This window comes from Crocodylus siamensis, chromosome 4 (assembly GCF_052110815.1).
Source record: "Crocodylus siamensis isolate JL-2025a chromosome 4, ASM5211081v1, whole genome shotgun sequence".
Taxonomy (NCBI): Eukaryota; Metazoa; Chordata; order Crocodylia; family Crocodylidae; genus Crocodylus; species Crocodylus siamensis.
In genome coordinates, this window is record NC_143398.1 from 206,717,845 (window position 1) to 206,745,623 (window position 27,779).

The window sequence follows — 27,779 nt, forward strand, 5'->3', positions numbered from 1 at the left end:
TGTTTTCCTACGATCAGTAACAACATCAGATGTGAATCACTATAACAAGGTCACAGAATAACTGCAGGACACTGCATCTTCTCTTTGAAGAAAAAGCACAGAACTATTATAGAAATTCAAACACAATCACTTTTCTGATAATATGATTTTCACATTCTGTACTAATAAGCATGCAATCAAGATCCATTCATGTTCTAGCAGATTTCAGTGTTAGTGCTGCCATCAACTTGAATGGGAGTGGGATCAGATCTTGTTCACTAATCATAATTAATATTAAGTATGATTACATTTCATTGGGTATATATTTACCTCTATCTCCATTGTTTCCTTTGGTATCTTCAACAGAATCCAAACAGTCAATAAGGACCTCTCCTGGTCTCATTTTCATTTGCCTAAGACAGGAACATTTTCTTTTATTGGAATATTGCAATCTCAAATGTTTATTTCTATTTAAACGTGAAATACTCTGATCAAGAATTAATAAAATAAGGTATAGCTAAGCTTCCTTTAACCCAGGAGTGTCAAAATCAACAGCTCCCATGGACTAGAGGAGCAGCACTGGACTGGTCCTCAGGCCAGATTGGGAAAGGCCCAGAGCGCAGCTGGCAGCATGCACTCAAGACTGGCTCAAAAAGCATCTAGTCGCATGCCCTAAGCAGGACGTGCTAATAGTATTCCCAAAGCAGGGCGTGGGTCCAATCTGAGACCCACAGGCAGCACCCAGGGCTAGATGACAGGGCTCCATGAGCCATACCAGGTCCACAGACTATCTTTTGACACCCCTGCTATAACCTAATAAGAGAAAGATTTGGGTGCCCCTCCACAGCCATCCAAAATGATGACCATTTCTACTCCTACAAACTCCATCGCTCTCTCAATTTTATTATTACTTAAGATCTTCAATATTTTCAACACACACATCAAAATAAAAAAGTTGTAAACTTATAAAGTTACCATTTGTAAATGTAGAACAACATTAACATAGCTATTAAACCATAACATCAAATAAACCAATATCTTATCATTGAGAGGCAGGTAAAATGTGACCCTTTCTTTGGCTTTCAGGTCAAAGTACCATGGTTGTATACTGTGCACTGACTTCACTTCTCCAAAATGAGTTTTCTTCAAAAGCACAGCTGCTCTCAGGAGCTATGAGCTTCTTCTGAGGAAAGGCAATTTCACAGATAAATCCTAACATGTAGTTAGCACTCTTCCTTTCTGAGTAGCTTCTTCTTCCTGCCATATGCAATACTATATTTTCTTACATATCACATGCCCCAAAATAGAATACTCACCATGTTTTCAGAAGGCGGAGTGTAAGAAAAAGATTTTTCCAGAGTCATGGCTGACTGTATGACATATGTTAAGCCCTCCCAAGAATACAGAGTGTCCAGGAAATGTGGCATCAGGAACTTCTTGGTGTGGAAGACTGTCTCCTCCAATGCCACACTTCCTGGACACTGTGTTCCTAGGAGGACTTAGTCTATGTCACATCAGGCTAGGCCCCAGCCCCTTGCATAGTAGCTGTTTAAATAAAAGTTCCTGTAAATAAAGTGCTGTTTCCAACCGGCCCCATGATCTCCCCATGAAATCATCTTGCTGCCTCCTCAAGTTGAGTAGACCCCTACCTATAGTAGGGGTGTACCAATATACTGGTTGTCTATCAGATCGGCACCAATAAAAGGAGAAATGACATTATCAACTATTGGCATTTTTTAATTGTTGTAGCTGCTAATTATGGTCACATGACTAGAACACCTTGGCAAGCATAGTCTGGTCCCCACACCCCACCATCACCCCAAGCCTGTGACCGACTACAGGTCCCAGTGAGCAGTGGGAGGGGGCTCTGGGGAGAGGTTACAGCGCACTGTGCTCAGCAACAAAGGGACTGTTACTGACTACTGCTGCTACCATGGCAATGCTGCATGTGCAACAGGGGCTACCATGGGGACACTGGGTCAAGCACAGATGGGGTAAGGCACTGTGCGAGGGATGTTCCATTCTGCTGGGCACCGGGCAAAAGAGGCTTCTCCCTGGCAGCCACAGAAGTGCGGCTGTGCAGGGCCTGCTGGCGCTGAGGCAGTGGCATTCCCTAGGGCTCCAAATACAGGTTTTCCTTTCTCTTCTAAAACTGGTCCATACAAGGGAATTTCTCTAGGTGTTGCATTTGTAAACCTCTGTGACAAAGCTCTCATGACATTTGTGGTCTTGCTTGTTCCCTGACATTTTGAGGCAGAGTTTGCAAATGCATAGTAACTGACATTTCAGCCTGTCATGTCTAGCCTTAACCTGTATGAATAAGTACATCTTGGCCTCACAGTCATATCTGTCCAAGATCATTTTTTAACTTCAAAACCTCATGCTTTTCTCAAAGGGATGAAATCAGCCCACCTTCTCCTTCTCTTAGACATGCTAAGTAGGCAAACAAGTGATCCAATACAGGCATCAACTTGACACAGCTCAATTTTTGTAATATTTTATTAACCAACCCTTGTCTATCTCTTTCTCCACCCTCTTCCCCCAAAGTTTTGGCTTATGCAATAAAGTAAAATATGTAAATCACTGGGTGGAAGGGCATGGTATAGAGTGAAAATGATTTTTTTTGTCCTATGGGAAAGTGTCAAATAACTTTATATGCAAACAACAGAAATGCAAACAGGCAGATTCTAATTGACTTAATCTTTGCCTTGACTTTTCCATCTGCAAAATGGGGACACTGACTTCCTTACTGTGACAGCTGTAGGTGTTGTAGGGCTTGCTACCACTGCCCTGAGCTTGTTTTCCTAAAGGCAGTGACAGGATGGACCTCAGTTTTGGATCACCTGGTCTACCAGGAAGCGGGTCTCATGTTTCTCACCTGCCACAACTTTAATGATATTATATTGCTAGGAGGCAATGCCCAAGTTGATCCTACCAGGTCTCAATCCCTGTTTTCTTCTGTGGGACTCCAAACCTCCCCTTTACCCCATCCTAGCCTCGAGATGGCACTTGTAGTTCTCTGCAGCCAGATCTCCATGGTGCCTGTTGGTCTGCTGTTCTGCTTTCAGCCAGCACGGTGACTTTAGTTAGGCACACACCCTTCCAGGGGCTGGCTTTGGCTTGCACTCAAATATTCCAAAAAAAGAAAGCAAAACCTGACTGCTCTCAGTCTCTTTGTCAGACTCAGTCCATGTCCCCTTCACCTGGGGTCAGGGTTTCATGTCCAAATTACAACAAAAAAAGAATCAGTTAATCCAGTCACTGCTCTGCACAGGCCTGCCATGGCTTACTCATGAGCATTCACAGCCCCAGTAGGATTTCTGCCACATGCAGCGAGGCTCTGACCTGAAACAGCAATTCTTCTGGCCTCTCCCCCAGATCCTCAGCTGTCACTCCACTTCAGAGATCATCAGAAGCCTTGTGTGGGCAGACCTCTGCCTGCCTCTTTCTCTGGGTCACACCCTCCAGGGTTTCTCTGGCAGGGTTGGCAACACTTGCCTGCCAGGACGCTCAACCACACCTCTTTCTGCAGCTTGCAGAGAACTGACCCCACTCCGCCACTCTCTGGGGCTGGAAATACCTCTGAGCAGCCTCCGTCCTCCAATCTGGCCTCCATGCTGTAAATGTTGCTTGCTTTCATTTTCCCTGTCTGTTGCTGCCAACTGCTTTTCTTCTCTTGATCTCCCCTGCCCCTGCCCCTGAGGCACCTTGGGGCTTTTGTTTACTCTCTCTCACTCCTTCACACTTACCTATCTAGGGAAGTGGATAAACATCAGGTAGTACATTGATTTTACTGCACCGTGACAGTGTTAGCCAGGTAGCACACAGCCCTGCTACAGGGCAGATCATTCCACATCCAGTTAAAGCACAGGCAGACAATTATTTTGGCTGAAGGGCTAGTTCATGAATGCATGTAAGCTGCCAAGGGCCGCATGGGTAGCCCTGCCCCTTGCCAGTTGCCCCAACCCCTGGTTGCCATCTTGTGGTTAGAAGTCCTGCCCCTAACCCCTACCCTTTGCCACCAGAAGTCCCTCCCTTTGCCCCTGCAAGTAATTCTTTTGGGAGGGGGTAGTACAAAATTGGAACTGGAAGTTACATTCTGTCTCATGGCCTGTCAGGGATAGAGTCATAGATGCAGGATTGGAAGAGACCTTGTAGATCTTCTAGTCCAACCCCCTGCCCTGGGCAGGAGAGAAAACTGGGCTCAAATGACCCCAGCCAGGTAATTGTCAAGCCTCCTCTTAAAGACCCCCAGGGTAGGAGCCAGCACCACTTCCCTTGGAAGTTGGTTCCAGATCCTAGCCACCCTGACTGTGAAGTAGCGCCTTCTAATGTCTAGTCTAAACCTACTCTCTACCAACTTATGGCTGTTATTCCTTGTTACTCCGCAAGGCACTCAGAGGAACAAGGTCTCTCCCAATCCCCGCTAGTGAGTTTATAGATGGCCACCAGGTCCCCTCTCAGCCTTCTCTTGTGAAGGCTGAACAGGTTAAGGTCCCGTAGCCTCTCCTCATAGGGAGGCCCTGCTGTCCCCGGGTTATGCGAGTGGCCCTCCTCTGGACCCTTTCAATGCTGTCCACATCCCTCCTGAAGTGCGGTGCCCAGAACTGGATGCAGTATTCCAGCTGTGGCCTGACCAGTGTCGCATAGAGGGGGAGGATCACCTCCTTGGACCTGCTTGTGATGCATCTGTGGATGCACAACAAAGGTACGGTTAGCCCTACTGACCATGTCCTCGCATTGTCAGCCCGTGTTCATCTTGGAGTCAGTAGTGACTCCAAGATCTCTTTCCGCCACCATGCTTTCAAGAAGGGAGTTTCCCAGCTTATAGGTATGCTGCTGGTTCCTACTGCCTAAGTGCAGCATCCTGCACTTGTCAGTATTGAATCCCATCCTATTTTCATTTGTCCACTCGTGTAACCTGTCCAGGTCCCACTGTAATCTGTCCTTCCCTTCTAGCGTGCCCACCTCACCCCAAATCTTGGTGTCGTCTGTGAATTTAGTGCCAAAAAAAACATGTCTACCTCGTAAGGCACTGGAGCGCCGGCATGCCAGAAACACAAAACTAGGGCAGGGGGTATATGGCAGGATGCACTGCATATTAATATAGTTAATAATCATAAACGTTTCTTTTTTATGGTAAATACCAGGTTTTCTAAAAATTCTAAACCTAGTGACAATAAATAAAACTTCATAGAGGGAAGAAAGGAGAGGCAAGGAAGAGAGAGGGAAGGAAGGACAGACAGGGAAAGAAAAAGAGGCGCAGGGTGAAGCGGACACAGGGGGAGGCACCACAGGTAGGTTGGCCTAGCCAGGCCCTTGGGAAGGTGGCAGCTGGAGGAGAGGGGAGGCTAGGAGGGGAGTGGGGGCTACTGCAGAGTTCTGCAGACTCAGGCCACAGCTGGGCCCCCAGCAGCACCCAAGGTGGACCCCGGCCTGGCTCACACAGCTCCATGGGATGGGACACAACCGCTTTGCTCATGAGAGGATGCTGCCTGGCAGGTACAGGACACTGGGCTTGGGAGACTCTCAGCTCAGCCTCTGTGAACACTGGGGACAGCATGAGTGGGGCGGAGTTCCCCGGGGCCACAGCAGGATTTCCCAGGGCTCTGGGAACAGTTGCACAAAGCTGTGCACTTACCTGTGCTGGCCCAGCCCGTCTGGTCCCAAGCAGCACACGGCTCAGCTGCCGCTTCTCCTCACCAGTGCCCACTCAGCCAAGACTGTTGCATTCTGAGCAGCACACAGCAAAGCAGTGGCTGGGCCAGCTTTGCTGCATGCCGCTCAGAATGGGACAGGCCTGGCCCAGTTGACACCGGCAAGGAGAAGCAGCGAGCAGCTGAACCAGCTAAGCCACATGCCGCTCGGCACAGGCTCGGTCACGGCTTTGCCTCTCTGGTGCCAACCCATCCCCAGAGGTACAGGGAAGTGGTATGTGGCTCAGCCATAGAAGCTGCAGCTTTGACATGTGATTCTCAGGCCTGGTCAGGCCAGCACTGGGAGGGGAAGCCATGGCTGAGCTGGTTCCAAGTGGCACATGGCTCAGCCACCACTTCTCGTTGCCAGTGCTGACCCAGCCAGGCCTGACCTGTCCCATCCTGGGCAGCATGCAACAAAGTCGGCCAAGCTGCTGCTTTGCTATGTGCCACTGGCTCAGGACAAAATGGGCCCGGCTGGGTCAGCACTGGCAAGGAGAAACAGCTGAGTGGCACATGCTCCCACCACTCCCCACGGCCCCCACTGCTTCCTGTGGTCCCCCTCCCCTCCCTGTACTGCTCCCTGCCCCGCCCCCCCCAGCAGCTTCCCTCTGCCCTGCTCCCTGCCCATCCCAGGAGGCACTAAGTTTCTGGCAAATGGGCTGTTTCAGTGGTTCCCCCCTGCCCCCCTCCATCCAATCTTGCCTTATTTTCCACTCAGAACTTGGGGGGAAGGGGGGAGGGCAGGGGGCACAAGCCACTCCATGGCTGCAAGGCCAGAAGCTGCAAAGGCTTTTGGTTTGGGGCTGGGGAGGAGGGGAAGCCAGGCTCACCTTGTTGCTCAGCCACCGGCTCCTGCTGCCGCTGGCTGCCTGTTATGTTTGATAGGCAGTGAGGGGCAGATAAAAATTAATTTTAGAAAATTATTAGAGGCTCTGCAGGCCAGACAGAATGGGCTGGTGGGCTGCATTTTGCCCACCCCCGAGTTAAAGTGACTTCTAGAAAAATGGGTGGAATATGATTGTGTGGAAAGTAACCACAGAAAAGGACAGGGTCACATGCCCACAATGTTGCAGGCTGCGAGTTAATGACATCCAGCTCTCCCAGCAGTTAGTACTCAGCCATCTACAGCGGGCAGCCAGGTCGAGGTCTTCCCTGCAGGCTCTCGAACAGTCTCCTTCCAGTTCTGTCCCACAGTACTTGGTATCCCATGTGAGAGCAACCCACACCAAACCCAGTGCAGCCACGAGCCCCATGTTGCCAGATGTACAGTAGTGATCATATCTGTACAATAATTCCAAGCAGTGTACAAAATGTACAATATTTTTTGCAGCAACTACTTGACACAGCAAATGCAACCCCCAAGTCACTCTCAGGGAGTCTTAACTGAGTTTGCTGTCAGCACTTGCTCATGACAGGTTGCCTCGACAAAAAGAAATGCTTCAACTTTGTCTTTGATGACCTCATTCACTAACTGGCAACTTAGTGAGAAATAGAAAGTAAACGAGACGCCTTATTTGTATGCTCATTTGCATATTTTATAAAAGTACGATCGTTTTTCAGCTAATAGATAATTCTGAGCTTTCCAGATGATCCCTTCATGTCGAAGACCCGGCGACGCTGCCCCAGACCCTGCGCAAGCACAACCCTGGCTCCCTTCAAGCCCAGCGGGCTGAGCCGGATCACATTCAGCGGCCCCGCGCACGGCAACAAGCGGCGCCCGGCTCCGCAGGGCCCCGCAGGCTTGGAGGCGGCCGAGCCGGGCCGGGCGAGGCCCACGGGCGCTACTCACTGCGCGGAGATGTCAAAGCGCACATCTCGATCCTCCCATAGGGCGTCCAGCACCGCGGCCATGACCCGCCGCAACCCGGGCAACCCAGCAGCGCCGCCGCGATTGGGGCGGGGCCTAAACGCGCCCGGAGCCCCACCCCCGCCGTCAGTCCGGGCCGTGATTGGAGCCCGCGGCGGCGCCTGCGCAGTGGGGCCGCTTCCTGCAGCCCCCAGCTCATCTTGCCGCGTACCTGTCTGCGTGTGTGCGGTTCTTTTGCCTTGGGGCTTCTCTCGTCCTGGGGCGGTCAGCGAGGCACAGGGACCAGAGCGGCCCGAACATCCTCGGGGCGGTGTCCGTTTACAAAGTAAACTGATTAAGCGCACGCGGAAGCCTGTGTGGGTGCCTGCCCTAGGCATTGTATGAGAAATAACAATATTTCGACACCTCCCACCCCGCTTCTGAGTGGCTTTACATGTGAATGAGCTTCTTGAAAGCAATGAAGTTGAAAGATCCAGGGCATTAACATCTTGCATCACAGAGAAAAAAGAAATGAAGGAATCGATTAAAATGAAAAAGTGAAAGCCTAGCACCGATATAAAGAAAATTGTCCATATCAGAAATTGGCCTGATATGGTCGATAATTTGGCCAATAAATGGTCCGTGCATGTGCTGTTGCAGCACGTGTAGATAGCAAGGAGCACAGGCAGCTTGACTGGTAGTGTCCAGCTGGTAAGTCTGGTGTGGTGGAAGAGGAGGGGGAGGAAAGGGGTGTGCAGGGCAGATCAATGCCCCTCATGGTAAAGAAGGGAGTGGGGCTGGGGCTGGGACGAACTGGGACAAGTACTGTCCAGCTGGGGCAGCCACAGGATGGCTCCATGCCCCCTGGATGAGCCACAGCTCTGTCCCATGCCCGCCCTTTACCAAATAGGCAGCACTTGCCCCAGTCCCTGTCCCAGCCTCACTCCCTCCCTCACTGCAGGGGGTGTCGATCTGTTCCCCACACCCCTTCCCTCTCCCCTCCTCTTCCACCACAACAGACTTCCCAGCAGGACACTGCTCTTCAAGCTGCCGACTGGTATCGTAAATCGGATCAGTATCAGCTGACACACCTCCTTAAAAATCAGCTATCAGTATCTGCCCCAAAAATATCTATCGGTGCACCCCTAGTTTAGGATAAGGGAAAGACTCCAAAGCAATAGAAAATGGCATCAGATCCTCGTATGAAGGCGACCTAAGCAACGGCAGCAGCTTGCAAGGTCTTACACTCTTTTCAATGATAGGGAAAGTATTTTCCAGTGTCACATTCAGGGGAATAAAAGCAGCAGTAGAAACAAAGCTGAGGGATGAGCAAGCCAGATTTCAACACGGGGTAGGGGCAGATGGTATGCCAACTAGTATAACAGTTCTACCAAGTGAAGGGGTGGTAGACACACAAAGCAGTTGCAATGGACTGGTTTGTGGAACCCCCCTTTCCCCACCTCCCCTTAACTTGGTAAAATTGCTTCATCTAGCTGCATCCCCAAAATGTCACAAACAGATTTGCATCTTAAAACTAATGACAGAACAGAGCATCAAATGGCAACGTCTGAAACATCACCAACTGCTGATGCTTTCTCAGTCCGACAAAGGGTATTTATACCCAAAAGCTGGCAAAGAAGAATTTTTCTAACTATTTGAGTTGGTCTAATAAAAGAGCAGATTTACCCAAAGAACCTTGTCTGACAGATTTAAAAAGCTTTGGATAGCCTCCATTACAATTTTCTCTGGAACGTCTTGAAGTGTTATGGCATGTCATGTGATATAATTAGCAATATCAAAGCTTCACATCAAGGTGAAATATGCACAGTTAATGTAGGGCTGAACACATATTTCAGCAAAAACCTTGGTGTCATAAAGGATCTCTTCTCTCACTCCTGTCTGGCATTGCAATTGGATACAGATCCAAAAAATGCATCACATGGTGTAAAGTACATTCTGAATTTTACTGATGACATAGCTCTTCCATGTGCCTGCCTTATCTGAATTTTAAAAGAAAATGGGTATATTTTGTACCCTAAAAGGAAATTTTGTTTTTCTAGTTCAAACAATACTTAAAAAAAGCAAGTTGCCATTTTGCAGAGTAAAGTAGTGTTGCACAATGCCTTTGCAAGAATTCAGCAGAAACAGAATAATTCAGAGGGTTAGGTTCCTTAGTCCAAGGTGCAAATTAAGGGAGAACTTGGGGGGAGGGGGCTGAGCCCCCTCATAAGAGACAAGCCCCCCTGTAAGATTTGAAAATCATAACCTGGGGCTTTGATCAGATTGCTCCCTCACTTAGGTGGGCTTGTTAATCAATGAACTGGTTTAATTTTTTTTGCAGACCCCAGTAAGAGTGTAATTCAAACCCTGCCTTAGCCCTTGTAGCTGTTTTGGGATCTAAGTCACTGCATATAATGGAAGTTCTACTTCATAAATTATTTCATACATAGGAAATGCAATATAAGCCATAAGGCTGAATTCTAATCTCATATACACAGTGAATTTTAATGATATTCTGATTTTACTGTCACATGTATTTAAAAAAACCCCAGACAGAGTGATCACCTGAATGATTACTAGAGGCAGGTCTAATTTAGAAAGTTCAGTGGTGATGAAGTCCATGGCAGAATTCCCAGTGATTTCACTGGGATAATTTTCAGCTGAAGTGTTAACCCAAACATTAAATATCATTGCAAGAAAACACATCAGTTATCTGAAGCCAACACTATCTAATGTTTGGCAGTAAAAACAAAAGTATTTTATTACAAACAAGATTTTGTGTGTAAAATTGAGTACTAACAACACACCACATACAGGTATATAGAAGAAGATAAATGCAGCAAGACACTTATCTGCTGCAGCATGGCAGCAACTTATAACAGGAATACAAAATAATTGTTAACTTTAGGCCCACTCTTCAGTTGTTTTCATAGTATTCAAGTGACAATATTAAACTTCAGAAAATATATTTTGCTTTCAGAACAACCATATTTTAACATTTCTAGAGCTACATTAGGACTGACTTGATCTTATTTAGTACTGCCAGTTTCTGTTAAAATAATTTACATATGCATCTGTAGACATTCTTACCTAGATTCATCTTGTATCTTAAGAGATGGTGGAGGTCTTTACATATTATGTTTTGTATGCTTTTTATGAATCTTTGCAAGTAATGTCACTTATACAACCATAGAGCATTTATGCCCTCAACATCTGCAAGGAAGGAATAACTGTTGTTCTATTTTACAGATGGTTAGAATGATTCCCATAGGAGCTATGTGACTTGCCCAAGGTCACAGAACAAGTTGATGGTAAAACTGGGAAACCATCCAAGAATAGCATGTTCCACATCCTCTCAAATAACTGTTCTCCTCTTTCAGGTTCTCATGTAGGTAGTTGACAGATGTGGGTAATATGGATCTGATAACCCCTGAGTAGTATTTGGCCATAATTCCAATATCATATTTAAAATGTAAAAATAGCATTTATGTAAAATTTTTGCTAAAAAACCCAAATGAAGTCATCTTCATTGTAGAATCTATACAAAATGTCAGATTTCTGTAACAAAGAAGAAAGTGCATGTTGCTGGTCAAAGATTTATCTCCAAAAATAAAATATTACTTAAGTACAACTTAAAATTACCTACCAGTATTATTATTTAAAATTAATGCTTAGGGACCCCAATCAAAGATCAGCTCATATTATTCAAAGTGCTGAACAGATCTATATTCTTACTGTAATGAAAATATAATACCCCTCCTAAAAATTGTTCAGTCTATGTACCTCTGAATTTTGATTTTACAGAAAAAAGTTTTGTTGTCATATAATCAAAGATTATATAATACTTCATGTGGATGAGAATAAAAAGTGCTGTTGTACAGGCAATCTTAATTTTGGCATTTTTACAAATAATTTTGGTAACTTTTGAATATGTAACTTTAAAATGTTAAAAATGTTCTGTAACTTCTGTATTTTTTAATGAAATACAAGACACCTGATAACTAAGTCTATTAGGGAATCATGTAAGCCATTAAATTTTCATGTAGAAAGACTTGTGAAATCTTACCTCCTGCAAAAAATACACAGGCCTCTTTACAGTCATCTTCACTATCGAAGCGATTGGCATTTCCATCACAGCCACCATACCAAAACTGAGCACAGGCATTGGCTTGCTTATCATAGTACCATTTTATTATATACATACGACATGACCCTTGATCTAATCTTAATTTACATTGTGGATCCAGAGTATTTTCTAAAAATAAATAAATAAATAAAACATCTCAGTGTTTTCATCCTCTAAAATCCGTTTCACTGCTGCCAGCCTGACAGAGAAGTTTAAGGTTTAGTTGTACTGTCTAAAGATTTTTCCTCAAATTTGAAAAATTACTTAAAAATGGGACCTAATACCTCATTTAATAAATAATTATTTGACCTGAATAATTCAAGCAGCTTCAAATATCAGAAAATTATATTGAGCTAAGTTAGTGTTTATTCATGCTGGTTATGTACTACAGAGCACGGAGACAGTCTGATAATGGAAGTGAATTGTAAGCACTGTTAGCAGCAGCCAAGAGAGAAAAAAGATTGGTAGCTAAAGGAATAATACACAGTATTCTTACATATTCAAAGTATGTAAGAGCTTCTAATACCCTTAGTTTATATTCATAGATAACCTATGTTCTGATACTATATCAATTGCTGTGGCATTGGAAACACAAGCATTCATAGTTTCGTAGTTTCTAGGGTCGGAAGAGACCTGAACAGATCATCAAGTCCGACCCCCTGCCCTGGGCAAGAACAAGTGCTGGGATCATATTACCCCAGCCAGATATCTATCCAACCTCATCTTAAAGACCCCCAAGGTAGGGGAGAGCACCACCTCCCTTGGGATCCCAATGGATTTAAGAACAAAAAAATAATACTTGTTTTTGTAAGATGTGTACACTGCATATCTAATCAATATTTGGTAATCACATACCAAGGAATGCTGAATAAGAATGAGATCTCCTATGAGCATGCACTCTAGGACGTACGACCCTAATCTAGTCAGTCATATAAAGATGCCCTTTCAAGTACTGTAACATTAAATTGATATATTATCTATCAGGTGCAAGTTGTGTATTTCTTGCATCTGAAGCCTCAAGGTACTAGCTCCTGCCAGAATATGCCAGAAAACATATCTTCTATCAGGGACACATTTACATTTCTAAGAGTAGTGCTCTTTTTTGTGTGGCACCTGACAGTTTTTGGATGCTATGCAGATGGGAATTCCTTAGGCCAGTGAGATCCAGCCTTTTGGCAAACATGCCACAAATTGGCCCCACACCCTCCCTGAGTGCCTCTGTGGTCCCTTTTCTCTGCCCAATCTGTTGCTCTGTTTTTTGCTTCCTGCATTTTCTACCACTGTGTTCCCTGTCCCAGCCCTGGTCTGCTGCATACCACACACGAGCTGTCCATGCCACATGTGTGCCACAGATTGGCCAACCCTGCCTTAAGCAATTAAAAACTACATTCAAAGATTGAATTAATCTGCAGCAATCAGTGACTGACTTTATTATTTCTTCAAATGAGCATAAAATCAATCCTTTTTTGTTCTCCCAAGAGAAGCCATATTTGTCTTTCTTGTTTCAAGTCCCTTCCCTTTCCCCTCTCTATTTAGTGAGGCCTCTTGCCTCCATAGTTTAACTGCCTCTGACCTTTCTATGAACAAAGGCAGTATCTCTTCTAGTTGGCTTGCCTCTAGCTGGTGTGCCTTCTACCTGAGCTGCCAGCATTCAACTCCGTATGGAGCCACTGTGAGCTCCATTTTATCTTATTTCCGATCACAGCCTCTACTCTTCCTGTTCCCATCATAGAGGAGGTAGCAGGACTTACCAGTTGTGCAAGGCAGGACATGTTAGATGAATATGTTGGGGAAGCAATAGGACTGAATCCATTATAAAATTCTGTGGTCCCTTCACACCACAGGATTGCTACAACCTAGGAAACTGACTAATCCCAAAAGACTGTCTCTGATTTATGATCTTTATTAAAGGTAACTTTCTATTTAAGGAATCAAAATGGAAAGTCAGATATAATATGTAACCTGGCACCACAGAAGAAGGTGAAAGAGATGATGACAGCACTTGGTCTGACGGCAGAAGTGGTGAAGAGGATGAGAAAGATGGTAATGCTGATACCATTACTGTAGGTGAAATAAAAGGAGAGACATTATTTTTTCTCTGGCCTAAACTAAGAGATGAAATAATAAGAAACAAAATAATAGTGAAAATACCTTTGGTGTTCACTGAGGGAGAGAATGGCTGCTCAACCTCAGAATCTTCTTCAGAGTCTTCATAAACTACCACCAGTGGCTTTTTGGTCTGGAAGAAAATGTTTGATTTTCTTTCATTTTCAAGTTCTTGGAGATTAAATATGCCCCTCAAAATAAGATGGGCTCTTAATCTTTTATGGGATCTCTAATGCATTCCTTCCACTACTACTTTAAACCTCAGTTTTCTTCTCTCCCCAGACTAGGTTTTTGGTGCTGGCTGTAACTGAAAATATGTAATATAGGATCAGTGAGTAGAAATTACACTTTTTAGAGTTACTTTTTGGGGTGTAACTGCACATTGATATCTTATGCCTTATATTACAGCACAAATGTTATTATATTTAAAACTCTGATAATCTTTGTTTCTCCAGGCAGACTTAGCTAACTGCATGCATGCTGTGTCAGACCTCATATTCCTCATATGTAGCTCCAGGAACTCTCAGTGAGTTAACAGGTCAATTCTGGTTGGTTAGTCAGTAATAGGAAGTAGGAAACATGCTATACTTCATCGTGTAGAAGCAGAGGTATATGCGAACATTTGGTTATAGTAATTTTTTTTACCGGAACTAATGGTTGAGAAAGCTTGCCAAGATTCATGGAGTTTTCTATCATAGCTGTTACATGTCTCTCTGAAGAAACCCACTGTCCATTAGCATCATTTTTGTTGTGAAGTAAGTAAAGTGAAGAACTAGAAGACACTGAATGAATAGATGGTCCGCTTATGCTTGCACCATTTCCAATACGATTATATATTAAGGCACCATGTTCATCTTCACAAAACTGGTTTACTAACTTGGACTCCAAAGCTTAAAAAAAGACATAATTAAATGCTAGAAATTAGATTATATAAGTGCCAATAATTTTGGATCATTTATATACACAACTGCCCTTCCCCCCCCCCAAAAAAAACTAAACAAAAACCTCACAGCTCCTCAGACTGTGAGTTTTTATTTAATACAAATTTGCCAGCCCTTAAAAGCTCTCTTATATGCATTCCAGTGTACGTGGCACGCCCTAGCCCAAACAAATTAAACAACCAGCCATACTTATTCCAGCCTTTCAACCTCATAAAGTCAGCTCTTCTTTAGTTTGTATCTAATAATAGGCCAAATATTTCTTACTCATGTAAAGAATTCCAGCTAAGTAAAAGTGTAAGTAACTATGTTTTAGCTCAAGGTGTCTGACCCAATGGGATCAGATTCTGGCCCCTTTTCTGGCAGCTTTGCATTGCACTGATGGTGATAATCAGTTAGAAAGCTGGCTTAACTGCCTACTTGGGAATTTATATTTAGGTGGATCCCTTGATTCCATGGAACTAATGTTTCAGGTCAAGATATCCTCCAAGACCCCAAACAGCAGCATGGCCAAGGACAGAAGATGTGGCTGTAGCATTCTGCTGTTCCCATTATTTCCAACTTTTAGAATGACCTCAATGAGTTATGGGCAGCTTACAGGATTTTAAGAGCAGTGTTTAGGCTCCTTTGGGCTGGGGGCAAACCACTCCCTGACAAGATTTAAAAAGTGGCTGCCACAAAAATTACGTATGGAAGAAAGGCTTTTCTCTCAGAAAGTACTAGGTACAGCCTGAATCTAGGTCAAGATCTCTGAAGGTTTATACAGAAACAAAAGCAAAACCTTTCTTTACGTGGGATGGTCTAAATGGGTCTGGTATTAATTTAGAAATATGTGACATATCTAGAAAAAAAGGTACACACCTGGAAGAGTATTAAAGTCATCAATGAGATACATATGTTCTCTGTCAGGATCTGATGCAATCAGATTTAGTTCTCGCAAGAATTCAACTTGTGTTGGGTCTGAAGTATTTACAATTCCTATTGCATACATTTCAATGTTGGCTGCATGAGCTTCTCGAACAGCAATATCTAGTTTAATAGCTTCTCTCTTGTCTGCTTGGCCATCTGTAAGCACAATAGCTACTTTTCGAACACCAGTTCGAGCCCCAAAAAATCCTTCTTGGGTTGTTTTGCGTATAGCAGTTCCTGTGTATGTGCCTTCACCCATGTACACCATTTTCCTAATTGCTTGCTTCACATCCTGTTGAGTTGTATACCTGTTAAGTCCAAATTCTAGCCGAACTTCTAAACTGTAGAGCACAAGACCAATTCTGGTAGCATTTCTACCTACAGTTACTCTGTCAACTAAAGCAGTGACAAAGTCTTTGATTATCTCAAAATTTTCTGGTCCTACACTTTCAGAGCTGTCAATAACAAATATAAGCTCCATAGGTATTTCCTTGCATTTAATACCACAGCCTGCAGAGAAAAAATAACAAGTAGATCACAATTAGTTGTTTTATTAATATACTTGGTTTTATTTTTCATAGTGCATAATTACTATATGCCGGTATAGTTTTATACTGCATTTCATAATCTGCTTTGGGATTAAAGTGGTGCTGTACACCAACCAATCCCCAATCACATTATATTCTACTTTTTTAAATGGGGAGGAAAAGGATCTAAAGTATAAGATTTATTGAACACTTACCACATATCTCTTTAATTAGTTTAATTATATCTTCTCTCTAGGTTAGAAAAGACAATTAAATGTTGCATTATTGTTCTCTTACTAACATAGTTACTACCACATCTATTTCATTCATAATGTACATTGTCCATTCATAGTAAGATTTTTGAAAATGTGTAGGTACCTAACTTTCAAATGCAGAAGATCAATCCTTACATTTGTACTAAGGCTACTACCAAGGGCCTTCATAGTTATTGACTCAGTGAGTAACTTATTCATATGGAATATTTTAAACACTGGCACTATCTTAAAATCCTGCATTTTTTTCAGTTCTAAACAAGGAGTGTAACTTCAGTCAAAACTATTCACATTCCAGCCTCTAATTTTCCAGTTTGTCTCTGCCATTAAAAAGTACTCTTATAATCTTTTGAGTTCTCCAAGTATTTTGAAACAAAGGTAACTACTCTTTGCTCTCTCTCTAGGAGAATTAAGCCACTTATTACTGGCAAAGATAGATAAAAGAGCACTTTTAAAAAACTCTAAAAACACAAGCAGAATATAAATTCATTACATTACATTTTTAGTCCAGAACTTAGTCCAGAAACATTTCCAATAAAAATGTACTTGTGATGCACAGACCAAATCAAAACATGTTGTATTTCATTTGCATTTTGCATTAATGGATTAATAACAAGATATGCTTACTGATAGGCCTTGCTCTCCCTTAGGTCCTGTTTTGCCCTGCAGTGATGAACAGTTATTTAGGTATTAACATTTAATTAATAGCTATTATTGTAATTCAAGACATTGTTCCATTCAACACAATATTATATTATTAATATTTAGTTAATAAGAAAACTTTTACTACACAGTGTATACGTGTAGTTTAGAGGTGCACTTATATTGTATTGGTCCATATTGTACAAGCACTGATAAAAGGAAAATTGACATTACCAACAATTGGCTTTTTTTGCCTGATGTGGCCAATAATGTATCCCATGTGCATGCGCACTGCAACCACATGCATGCAGCCAGCCTGGCTGTTTGGAGAGCAGCATCTGGTTGACAAGTCTGTTGGAGATGAGGGGGCAGGGAAAAGGAAGGGGTATGTCAGGGAGTAAATTGAGGCCCCCACAGTGAGGGAGGAGTGGGGCTGGGGTTGGGGCAGGTGCTGTCCAGCAGGGCCAGAGAGCAGGATGGAGCCCTGAGTGGCTCATCCAGGGGCCACAGGAAGGAGGGGGCAGCTTCCACTGCTGTGCATACCCCCAGGGGAGGCATGAGGGGCGTGCGCCCCCCTGGGTCTCTGTGCGAGGTGAGGGCAGGCTGCACCTGTGGTCTGGGGCCAGGGGTGGCACTGGGCTCTCCCCAGCAGGGGCTGGGCCAGGGCTGTGCTCAGGGTGGGTGGTGACAGTGCTCGGAGGAGGGACTACGGTGAATTCTGGGGTGGTTATAGCCGCCTTGTAGCCCCCAGCCCCAAATGCAGCCCCAGTCCAGCACCTGCTGAGAAGACACTGGTGCCACCCCTGCCTCAGGCCTCAGCAGCAGCCCGCCCTCGCCTTATGTACAGATCCAGGGGGCACATGCCCCCCCATACTTCCCCCAGGGTGCATGCAGAGCTGGGAGCAGCACTTCCGGGGTGAGCTACTTGTGGCTCTGTCCCACACCCTGCCCCACCCCACCCCAGCCTCAATCTGCACCCCCACACCCCTTCCTCCCCCATAACCCTTCACCCCAAACAGATGTACCAGCCAGACACTGTTTTCCAAGTTGCCACGCTGCATATCAGCAGTCAGATCAGTATCAGCCGATATGGTTCATTAATAATTGGCCATTTCTATCAGCTCAAAATATCTTTATCAATGCACCCCTACTGTATAGATCTTATAATATTAGAACCCCATAGTGTAACTAAGGTGGGGCAACTGGGGCAGCAGCCCTGGGTATTAATTTAGAGGATCAGAAAAAGAGTAGCAGCCGTGAAGCTGGGCTGGTAGTGCAGTGGCAGACAGAAGTCCCCACTTCCTCTAGCAGGCTGGGGTATCCACTTCCTTTGTTACACCTGTTAGAATTCAACCAAACATAACATATATACATCTTTCTAGGCCTTTCTACCTGTGGTCAGTCTAGTAAGAAGAATGATCAGTTTGCTATAGAGACCCCAAAGCTCAGGAAAGGCAGGACTCATGTGAATTCTTTCCTACCTTTGAAGCTTCAGTTCTCAGAAATAGGAACAACTGCAGGAACCCCAGGATCACAAGAGTTCCATCTGGTGTTCACATGCAGATAATATGAGGCAATGAGTGTGAAATGCTGGGACTCAAGCAAAGCTCCCTAAATACTGGCTAAATACTGACGCCCAGGAAAAAGCCAATGTATTAAATGAGTACTTTGCATCGGTCTTTCATCAGTCCCATGGGACACCCATGCCCGCTCTGGGACAGGGAGGTTCTGGGTGATGGAGATCCCCTGCCCTCCATTAATGCTGACCTCGTGAAGGAACACCTTGAGAAGCTGGATACCTTCAAGTCACCTGGCCCTGACAATCTACACACCAGGGTACTCAAGGAGCTGGCGAGCATCATAGCTCAGCCCCTGGCATGCATCTTTGAAAACTCCTGGCGCTCTGGTGTAGTGCCCTGTCACAGGAGCACCAAGGTGTCCTGTGCCATGGAAGTAAAAGGAACCGAGCTCCCAATCAACAGGGCAGTGCAGCTATGGGTTGCTATGGCAACCAGCCAGTCAGGTGGCCAGAAGGGGGCAGGGCCGGGCCTTTATAAACAGCCCAGGCCAGAGCCTGGCAGGGGCAGGGGCAGGGGCAGGGGCAGGGGCAGGGGCAGGGGCAGGGGCAGGGGCAGGGGCAGGGGCAGGGGCAGGGGCAGGGGCAGGGGCAGGGGCTTTGTGGCTGAGCTGAGTGGCCAGAGTTGGTGATTGCAGCCTTACCTTGCTGACCAGCCACAATGATGCTAGGGAGGAGAGATCCCTGAAAGGAGGTAGGGTGACAGCCCTGCTGGGGGCTGGGAGCTTGCATTACGAGCGGGAAGGCTCTTTGTTGGTTTTTGTTACAGCCGTCTGGGCTTGGCTTGTGTTATAGTTACACCGGAGGACCGGGTGAGGCTGTAGGGGTGTGAGGAGGCCTCATGGGAGCTCCCCAGCAGCTTGGGGGTTCCCGGTGCCCAGCAGGGCATAACTGTTTGCGCTGGAGAAGCACGGTGTGCAGGGTTTCGGACCCCAGCCCGTAAGGGCGGTGTTTTGCCCAGTGGGGCAAAAGACCCAGAGAAGGGTCAAGGGGCCAGACACGGCTGCGGCCACCTGATCCCCAAGTGCAAGGAGCACGGTATAGGCCCCAGAGAGGGCAAGGCCCCAGAGGGGCGGAGGACGCGGTCGAAGAGTGCGGTGTAGGCCCAGAAAGGGGGCAATGGCTGCAGAGAGCGCGGCAGAGACCCTGAGAGGCGCTAGAAGCGCGGGAGAGGCCCTGAGAGGGTCGGGGAAGCCCAGAGGTGGGCAATAGGCCCCAGAGTGGGGCAACGGGCTGAGGAGTAGCACAAGAGCGTGCCAGGCCCGGGGGCGCCGGTAACAGGGCGGCGGCTACGTGCCAGGCCCGGGGGCGCCGGTAACAGGGCGGCGGCTACGTGCCAGGCCCGGGGGCGCCGGTAACAGGGCGGTGGGTAGGAGCCCAGCCCAGGGGCACCAGGCGGGTGACGAGCCCAGGGTGCCAGAGGAAGAGCACCCGAGGGGCAGGGGACCACCGTACAACATCCCACAGAACAGCTGCGAGGCTTGGGGCATGCTAAAGGGGAGGTTTGGAGGCATGCATAGCCCTTAAGGCAGGGGTGCACAGTTGTACCCCATATGGAGTAGGGGTAGGAACACACACACCGTCTACTCAGGGATGAAGGCAGCCTCCCATACAAACCTATTTATTATCAAAGTCATGGCGGGCGAGAATCCGAGGGTGTTGAGTCCACCGTGAGTGATGGTAGGGGGCGCTAGGGAGTTCACGGCTGCTCCTAGGCCCCACTCCCTCACATGCCCAAAGAATGGAAGAAGGCCAATGTGGTGCATATCTTCAAGAAAGGGAGGAAAGTGGATCCGGCTAACTATACACCCATCAGCCTGACTTCTATCCCAGGGAAGATCTTAGAAAAGTTTATTGAAGACTTTAATGGACTGGCTGATGCCAACATCCTAAGGGATAGCCAGCATGGGTTTGTTATGGGTAGGTCTTGCTTGACCAATCTCATTTCCTTCTATGACCAGGTGACCTATCACCTGGATAAGGGGGAAGAGATTGATGTCATATATCTTGACTTCAAAAAAGCCTTTCACCTCTTGGCGAAACTGGCCAATTGTGGCCTTGGGTCCACCACGATCTGCTGGCTTGAAAATTGGCTTTGTGGTCAGACCCAGAGGGTAGTAATTGATGGAAGTCACTCATTATGGTGTCCTGTGACCAGTGGGGTCCTCCAAGGCTCTGTCCTTGGACCCATATTGTTCAACATCTTCATTAACAATGTGGACATTGGAGTCAGAAGCGGACTGGCCAAGTTCACCGATGACACCAAACTTTGGGGCAAAGCATCCATGCCAGAAGACAGGTAGGTGATCCAGGCTGACCTGGACAGGCTCAGCAAATGGTTGGATGAGAACTTGATGGTATTTAACACCGAAAAATGCAAGGTTCTCTGCCTTGGGAAGAAAAACCTGCAGCATCCTTATAGGCTTGGCAGTGCTACACTGGCTAGCACTACGGATGAAAGAGACTTGGGGGTCATCATTGACCACAAGATGAATATGAGCCTGCAATGCGATGCTGCAGCTAGTAAAGCAAGCAAAACGCTGACTTGCATCCATAAACGCTTCTTGGGCAAATCCTGGGATGTCATTCTCCCCTTGTACTCAGCCTTGGTGAGGCCACAGCTGGAGTACTGTGTCCAGTTTTGGTCTCCGCAATTCAAAAAGGATGTGGAGAAGCTTGAGAGAGTCCAGAGAAGAGCCACATGCATGATCAGAGGTCAGGAAAACAGACCTTACGATGACAGGCTGAGAGCCATGGGGCTCTTTAGCCTGGAAAAGAGCAGGCTCAGGGGTGATCTGATGGCCACCTATGAGTTTCTCAGGGGGGAACGTTTGTTCACCAGAGCACCCCAAGGGATGACGAGGTTGAACGGTCATAAACTACTAAAAGACCATTTCAGGCTGGACGTAAGGAAGAATTTCTTTACTGTCTGAGCCCCCAAGGTCTGGAACAACCTGCCAGCGGAGGTGGTTCAAGCATCTACATTGAACACCTTCAAGAGCAAATTGGATGCTTATCTTGCTGGGATCCTGTGACCCCAGCTGACTTCCTGCCCTTTGGGCGGGGGGCTGGACTCTATCTTCCAAGGTCTCTTCCAGCCCTAATGTCTACAAAATCTATGAAATCTATAAATAGTACTGCAGGAGGTGGGGGGGCAGTGTTGTCCCATCAGCTTTCTAGGACCTTCCGTAGCAAAAGAGTGGCCAACCCTCACTCACCATCTCCATCTTCTGTCTTTGTACGTGACTGTAACAGTCACTTTAAAAGAGAAGCAGCCCAGAGGGGAAGCCAGGCCAGGTGCAATTGCTATAGGTTGCCATAGTAACTGGTCCATGAGATTAATTAGCAGGGAGCCCAGAGTAGTCTTCTGAGAGGAGACAGGGCCCTGGGAGGCATATAAACGCAGGGCCTGAACTAATAAGGCAGTCTAGCCCCACAAGCTCTCCTGGCCAGGAGAGCTACCAGGGAATACTAGCTTGACTGCTGTGATGCCTTGGATCACAAGTGAGGTTCTGGGAGCTCACAGGGGTATAACCCAAGAGCTGGGAGGTTACTCTAACTCCAGCAGGGAGGGAAGTTTTCCTTTTTAAAGGAGCAGAGGGCTGCTTCCCCTTTTGTTATGTTACTGGGCCCAGGGGTGGAGACTTTATCTTATAGCCCAGGGAACTTATTGTTTGGTTGAAGTTTAGAACCAGTGGTTTAGTTTGGCACTGTGCAGGACAGTATTTGGAGGTCCCATTAGTGCCTGTTGCAGAGCATTTGGGTGCCCTGTGCCTAAAAGCAGAAATGGCTCAGGAGAGACCCCTAGTGGTGAGAAGGGGAAGGCTCAACTGCCAGTCACCAGGGCAGCACAGATGCTGGTTGCTAGGGGAACCAAGGGAATCAGCTGACAGGAAGGGGCAGGGCTTGGCCCCTTCTTAAGCCCAAGCATGAGGCCAGGAGAGCAGTTCCCCTCCAGCAGCCAAGGAGGGGGGAGCTTGGACAGTGCAGAGAGAAAGGAGAAGATAGACTGCATGAGCATCCCCTGGTTGTGGCTCTGAGTTGGAGTATTTTCCCAGTAGGGATAGAACGTTTTTTTGACTCGACGGTTTAGTTTTACGTTATAGCCCGGGGGCTTTGTGCTTTGTGTTTACTGTTTTACCGGAGGACCGGGTGAGGCTATTAAGGGTTGGAGGAGGCCTCATAGGATTCCCATGGTAGCATGGGGACCCTGGCGCCATAGAGGGCACAGCGTTCGGGGGTGCATTGACCCCAGCTCCAGAGTGAGAGGGGGCAGTGAGGAGCCCCGGAGTGAGAGGGGGCATTGGGGAGCCCCAGAAGTAAAGAAGAGGGCCAAAGCATAGGGCAAACCATGTCAAGTACCATCTGTGAGGCTTGGGCTGCGGTGTAGGGGAGGAAAAGGAGCCACAGATAGCGCCCCCTGACACTGGGCATATAAAGTGGGTAGCCTCCCGCTAATTACCTCACTCAATCAATTAAGATCAAGGCATGGCAGGTGAGTAAGCAGGCGGTTAGCCCAAGACAGGAAGGCGGAGCCACCAACAGAAAGGCTCCAGCAAGATACCCCGTCACAGTGCTCCTGGGCCATGCTGTTGCCTTAAGCCTTGCCAGGGCAGGCTCAAGGTCAAGCAAGTACTGAGCCCAGAGCAGGGCAGAACGCAGGCCACAGAGCCCAGAGCAGAGCCGAGGGGCCCGGTGCCTGAGAGTGGCACAGACAGACAAGGGCTCAGTGCCTGGCAGACAGGGACCAGGGGCCTGGTGCCTGACAGGGCTAGACTAGAGCTGGTGCCTCAAAGCCAGATCCAATATGCCAGGGGCCCAGGATAGAAGGCCCAACTAGAGAAAGGGGGCAGAGACCCCAACCAGAGAGACTATTTTGAAATAGTGACACCTGCAAGGCTTGGGGCATGGTGTAGGGGAGGAACAGAACCATGCAATTACTCCTTAAGGGTATAGATGCCCTGCACAGGCATGGTCAGGCCAAGAGGGCCCACCAAGCCTGAGGGTGTCATCAAGACCACTGAGGTACAGGGGAACCCCAGTGGGGATTTAGCTGGACTGGGGCTCATATAACAGCCTGTGGGCAGCCTCCCTTTGAATCCTATAATTACATCAAAGCATGGTGGGTGAGACAGAAGGGAGTGCACCCTAGAGGCAGAGTGAAGCATGGTTGTGAGCCACCAGAGGGCATCAAGGCTGCTCTGGGGACCCCAGTGTGCTACACTGACCTACAGTTAAATCATGACTTTAGAACAGAACTTCATGGTTGATTTATTAAAAACTTTCCATAGTTCTGGTTTTCTGAAAACACACAGCCATTTCTTGAAGGGTGCATAAAATATGTTTAATTAACTAAGTGACAAATATTAGGTACTCACAGGTTCTCCAGACAAGCCAGGATCACCCAGGTTCCCTTTTTCTCCTTTTTTACCTTTTTCACCAGTAGCACCACGATCACCCTTTGAACAATGCATTGACTAAACATTAGTTGTTAATCACATCTTTTAAATTTAAACTTTTCACTTTTTTTCTAGCTGTCCTTGTTGAAACCACATGTAGGTAATGGAATAGACCAGGGATATCAAACTAATCGGGCCATGAGGGGTATGGGACTGGTCCATAGGCCAGACTGGGCCCACAGATTCTCCCCCACAGGCTGGATGCAGTGTACAGATGCTGTATGCAGTGCCCACCCCAGACCGACCCAGTGTGCCACATATAATGGATGTCCTGGATCGGCCCATTTTATATGCAATGCATGTGCTGACTTTAGCCCCAGTATGAGTAATACGGCATGCAGGGCTAGTCCGGTAGCCCTCAGGAAGCACCACAACCTGGATGATAGGGCTCTATAGGCTGGATCTGGCCCCTGGGCCAGTTCTTCAAGACCTCTGGAATAAACTAAGGCCTGTTGTTATGGCTGGTTTAAACCAGCTGAGATTGGTAACTGTATTGGCTGCCTTTCTTCTATGACTAAATTCTTTCATGGGATACAGAACAGAAACAATAACAGTCCCCAAAAATGTGCATGCCACATGTATATCAAAGCAACACCAATGGGAGGTCACTCCAGTGAATATCTCCAATATGATGACTTCAGAAAAAGAACTGGGTACAAGATGTGTTTTCTCATTTATGTCCTGTACCTTAGGTCCTAGAAGTCCTTCCCCTGGAGGCCCTCGTGGTCCTGGTATTCCCTGAATTCCTTGTTCACCCTAGCAATAATTCAGAAATATGAACACTTGATAATCATTCATCATGTTGTATGTTTAAAGGTCATAGAAAAACTGTTTCAAGCTACATTTTTATGAATATTGAGGGATTTAGTATTATAGACGTAGCTATTTTTATGCAGAGATACTTTTGTGTGAGCTTCCCTTGTTTCCATTCAGGAACACTTACAAGCTTCCTTTCCTTATGCCTTAAGAAAAAGTATCTCGGGCACCAGAGCCATTTGAACTTCCTCTAATGAAAGACTGATTCAAACTCGGAGAGAGAACTCATGAAGAAGTCAAATCTTTTTTTTAAAGTGTTTTTGTTGTCCTATCGAAATGCTTCATTGGAATATCTGCTCTAGGGTGTCAGAACCTGGTATGCAAACTAGCTTGGCATGGAGAGCAGTCATAGTGCCCAAAGTGAGGTTAAAGAAGCTCTTACTCATTCTGGTGAGCTCTTGCTCATCCAAGCAATCCCATTGACCTGAAAGTCAGTAAGAGTTCTATGATCCAGCCAGACAGGATTGTTTTTCATTCTTTAGTATTTGAAAATAAAATTGGCATTTACTATTCCTTCTCTGTTCTCTTTTTCCATTTTTCTCTCTTTCTCTTTACTCTCACCCCTTTGCTCTGAATTATTGCTCTTCTCTCATACATGCTCTCATGCTGTTACAGGGGAAGAAAAGCATGACCCATGGACTCAGAGTAACCCTTTTTCCTCTGTGCCTGACAGTTCATAGGATGACTCTGAACATGGCAGTACAATCGTTTAGCAGAGAAAGAAAATACGAAAGGATGTCTCTGTTTTCTAGGCACTTGCAAAACTAATGTCCTTTGAAACCAGAACCCCTCCATCTCAAGGCTCCTGATCCATATCCCCTTGAGCTTGCTGTTAATATAGCAACAAAGAACAGGATAGTTACTGTAGATATCCAGGTTACTCTTTACATGCTTCATCTTCAGATCCTCTGCCAATTGGAGTTCTTAAGAAAACCAAGTGATAATATGCAATCTGTTTCTCAGTTCCTTTATACTGTGAGGGTGAGGTTCTCCTTTCAGTTATATGAGCGCTGAAGTCAATAAGGTTTTATACCTTAGTTCCCTGAACGCCTTCACCTGGAGGTCCCAAGGGACCAGGTGGCCCTGGTCGTCCTATACTTCCCTAAAGGAAGAAAAATGCACATATTAAATACAGTATCTCTAACAAAAATACATGGCAAATTATAGCAAATAAGAATATAAGTGGAAGATTATTTCAGTATGGCAATGTGTGGTATTTAGTTACACTGTGTTTTCCTTATATCAAAAATGCGCTGTATTAAAAACATAGTTCATGCTATAAGGGTTCGATAGTATGGGTATGGATGCAGGACATGGGGTATAAGAAGGTCATGAGAATGTTGCCAGACTATTAATCCAAACACTAGTTTTTGTTTTGAAAAAGGTTTTATTTTTCATTTTCAGTTGCTTCCTTCGGGAGGTATGACCTGTTAGTCATAAGCCTCATTCCCAAAATTATTAAATGTTTTGATGTTCAGTGGAAAAAAAACAAATGACCAAAGTGACTTGGGTGAATCACTCAGCTACATCTTTTCGATCTTCAAAACGGGGACACTGACTTCCTTACCTGTCTTTGAAAGTGCATAAATGTCAGGTAGTAAATTGATTTTACTACATAGTAAGTGTTAGACACATAATAAACAGCCCTACTATAGAGTCTGGTTAAAGTTCCTTGAAATCAGGTAAAAATAAATTCTTGAAAAAATGTGTGAAAATTATTATGTGGAAAACTACTATGTAGAATGTGTCGTGTGCCCATAATATGTTACTAGTTATATATGTTACTAATCAGTTTCATCCTGGGGCTCAGTGCAACCAATTCTCCCAGTATTTAGTGGTCAGCTGCTCCAAAACTCCAGTAGTGCTCACTGAGGGAAGCCAGGTTGGGAGAGCTGGTTATGTGTCTACTCCTTACTATAGAACACATTTATTATGAAATTAAATGTGGAGTAATTATCACATATTAATTGGGCTGTATGCCTATACCCTTACTCATAGATATAGTTGTTTTTAGAGTAGGATGAAGATGAAAAGCATTGTAGGGGTGTGCGTGTATATAAATATATACACACATAACTGTATATAACTATAACAGAATGATATAATATGTAACTATTACATTTTTCATTGAAACATTTTAATTGGAAATGGCTGATGAAGTGAGACAAAATGGTTTCATTTACTTACTTTTGGTCCTGGAAGTCCTTCTCCTGGTGGACCTGGGAGACCAACTTGTCCTCTAACACCTGGATCACCCTAAAAATTGGTATTTTTAAAAATATGCAACATATACCAGAATGTAATTTTTTTTTTTTTTTACTATTCCCATTATTCACAGTGCTCTAAGGGGGAAAAGAAAAAAATAGGGAATTAGTTAAACACTACTACACAAATCAGAACAACTCTAAACAATAGGCACATCAGGGTGGAGGTCTAAGAAAAGGTATTACTGGGGATGAGCCCTGGCAAGAGATTTGTCTGGTCTCTCATCAGAACAGGAGACAAGATCTCTACCTTGCGTAGGTGAATTCTAAAATAACTACACTGTAATTACAGAATTCTTATTACAGAGTAACCATGGGTGGGATCCAGCTTTCAGAGAGTCAATGGAAAGACTTTCTTTGGTTTAGTATCTGTTATTACAGGTGCCAAACTTAATGCGCTGTAATTACAGTGCGTTAATGAATGTGTAGATGTGCCCTGTATCTAACATGCTTATGTCAGTGCTGTGCATATTTGTTAAGTATAAACTAGAAGTGGGAGTTTTGCCATTGACTTCAATGGGAGTAGAATCAGAGCTCTCCCTACGTTTAACAGATATTTTTAGTTCATTTGTGTTCATGCCCCATAACTATGGAAAATATTTTGGTTTTGGGTATTCCCCATAGATGCTGCATGAGATTTTTCTTTGGGAGAAGGTCTTACCACCCCATCCCCCCCAAGC

The 27,779-nt window shown here is 45.7% G+C and overlaps 2 protein-coding genes across 4 annotated transcripts in view; both read right to left on the bottom strand.

The window, feature by feature from the left end:
• Positions 1-7,603, bottom strand: part of BBS5 (Bardet-Biedl syndrome 5) — a 31,612-nt gene extending 24,009 nt beyond the window's left edge. For both annotated transcript variants that reach the window (XM_090045533.1, XM_090045532.1), the window contains exons 1-2: positions 7,468-7,603; positions 310-392 (exon numbers count right to left, since the gene is read on the bottom strand). In XM_090045533.1, coding sequence (XP_089901659.1) covers positions 310-392; positions 7,468-7,529 — 145 coding nt within the window. In that variant the 5' untranslated portion in view covers positions 7,530-7,603. The remainder of the gene's footprint in view (positions 1-309; positions 393-7,467) is intronic.
• A 2,591-nt stretch (positions 7,604-10,194) lies between these two features.
• Positions 10,195-27,779, bottom strand: part of LOC149867498 (uncharacterized) — a 57,611-nt gene continuing 40,026 nt past the window's right edge. Inside the window, exons 26-37 of one of the 2 annotated variants that reach the window (XM_090045534.1) lie at positions 27,023-27,091; positions 25,869-25,937; positions 24,707-24,775; positions 23,939-24,019; positions 16,970-17,005; positions 16,286-16,322; positions 15,496-16,053; positions 14,342-14,586; positions 13,742-13,829; positions 13,553-13,651; positions 11,531-11,719; positions 10,195-11,022 (exon numbers count right to left, since the gene is read on the bottom strand). In XM_090045534.1, coding sequence (XP_089901660.1) covers positions 11,015-11,022; positions 11,531-11,719; positions 13,553-13,651; positions 13,742-13,829; positions 14,342-14,586; positions 15,496-16,053; positions 16,286-16,322; positions 16,970-17,005; positions 23,939-24,019; positions 24,707-24,775; positions 25,869-25,937; positions 27,023-27,091 — 1,548 coding nt within the window. In that variant the 3' untranslated portion in view covers positions 10,195-11,014. The remainder of the gene's footprint in view (positions 11,023-11,530; positions 11,720-13,552; positions 13,652-13,741; positions 13,830-14,341; positions 14,587-15,495; positions 16,054-16,285; positions 16,323-16,969; positions 17,006-23,938; positions 24,020-24,706; positions 24,776-25,868; positions 25,938-27,022; positions 27,092-27,779) is intronic. The other variant, XM_090045535.1, reaches the window with a different exon arrangement.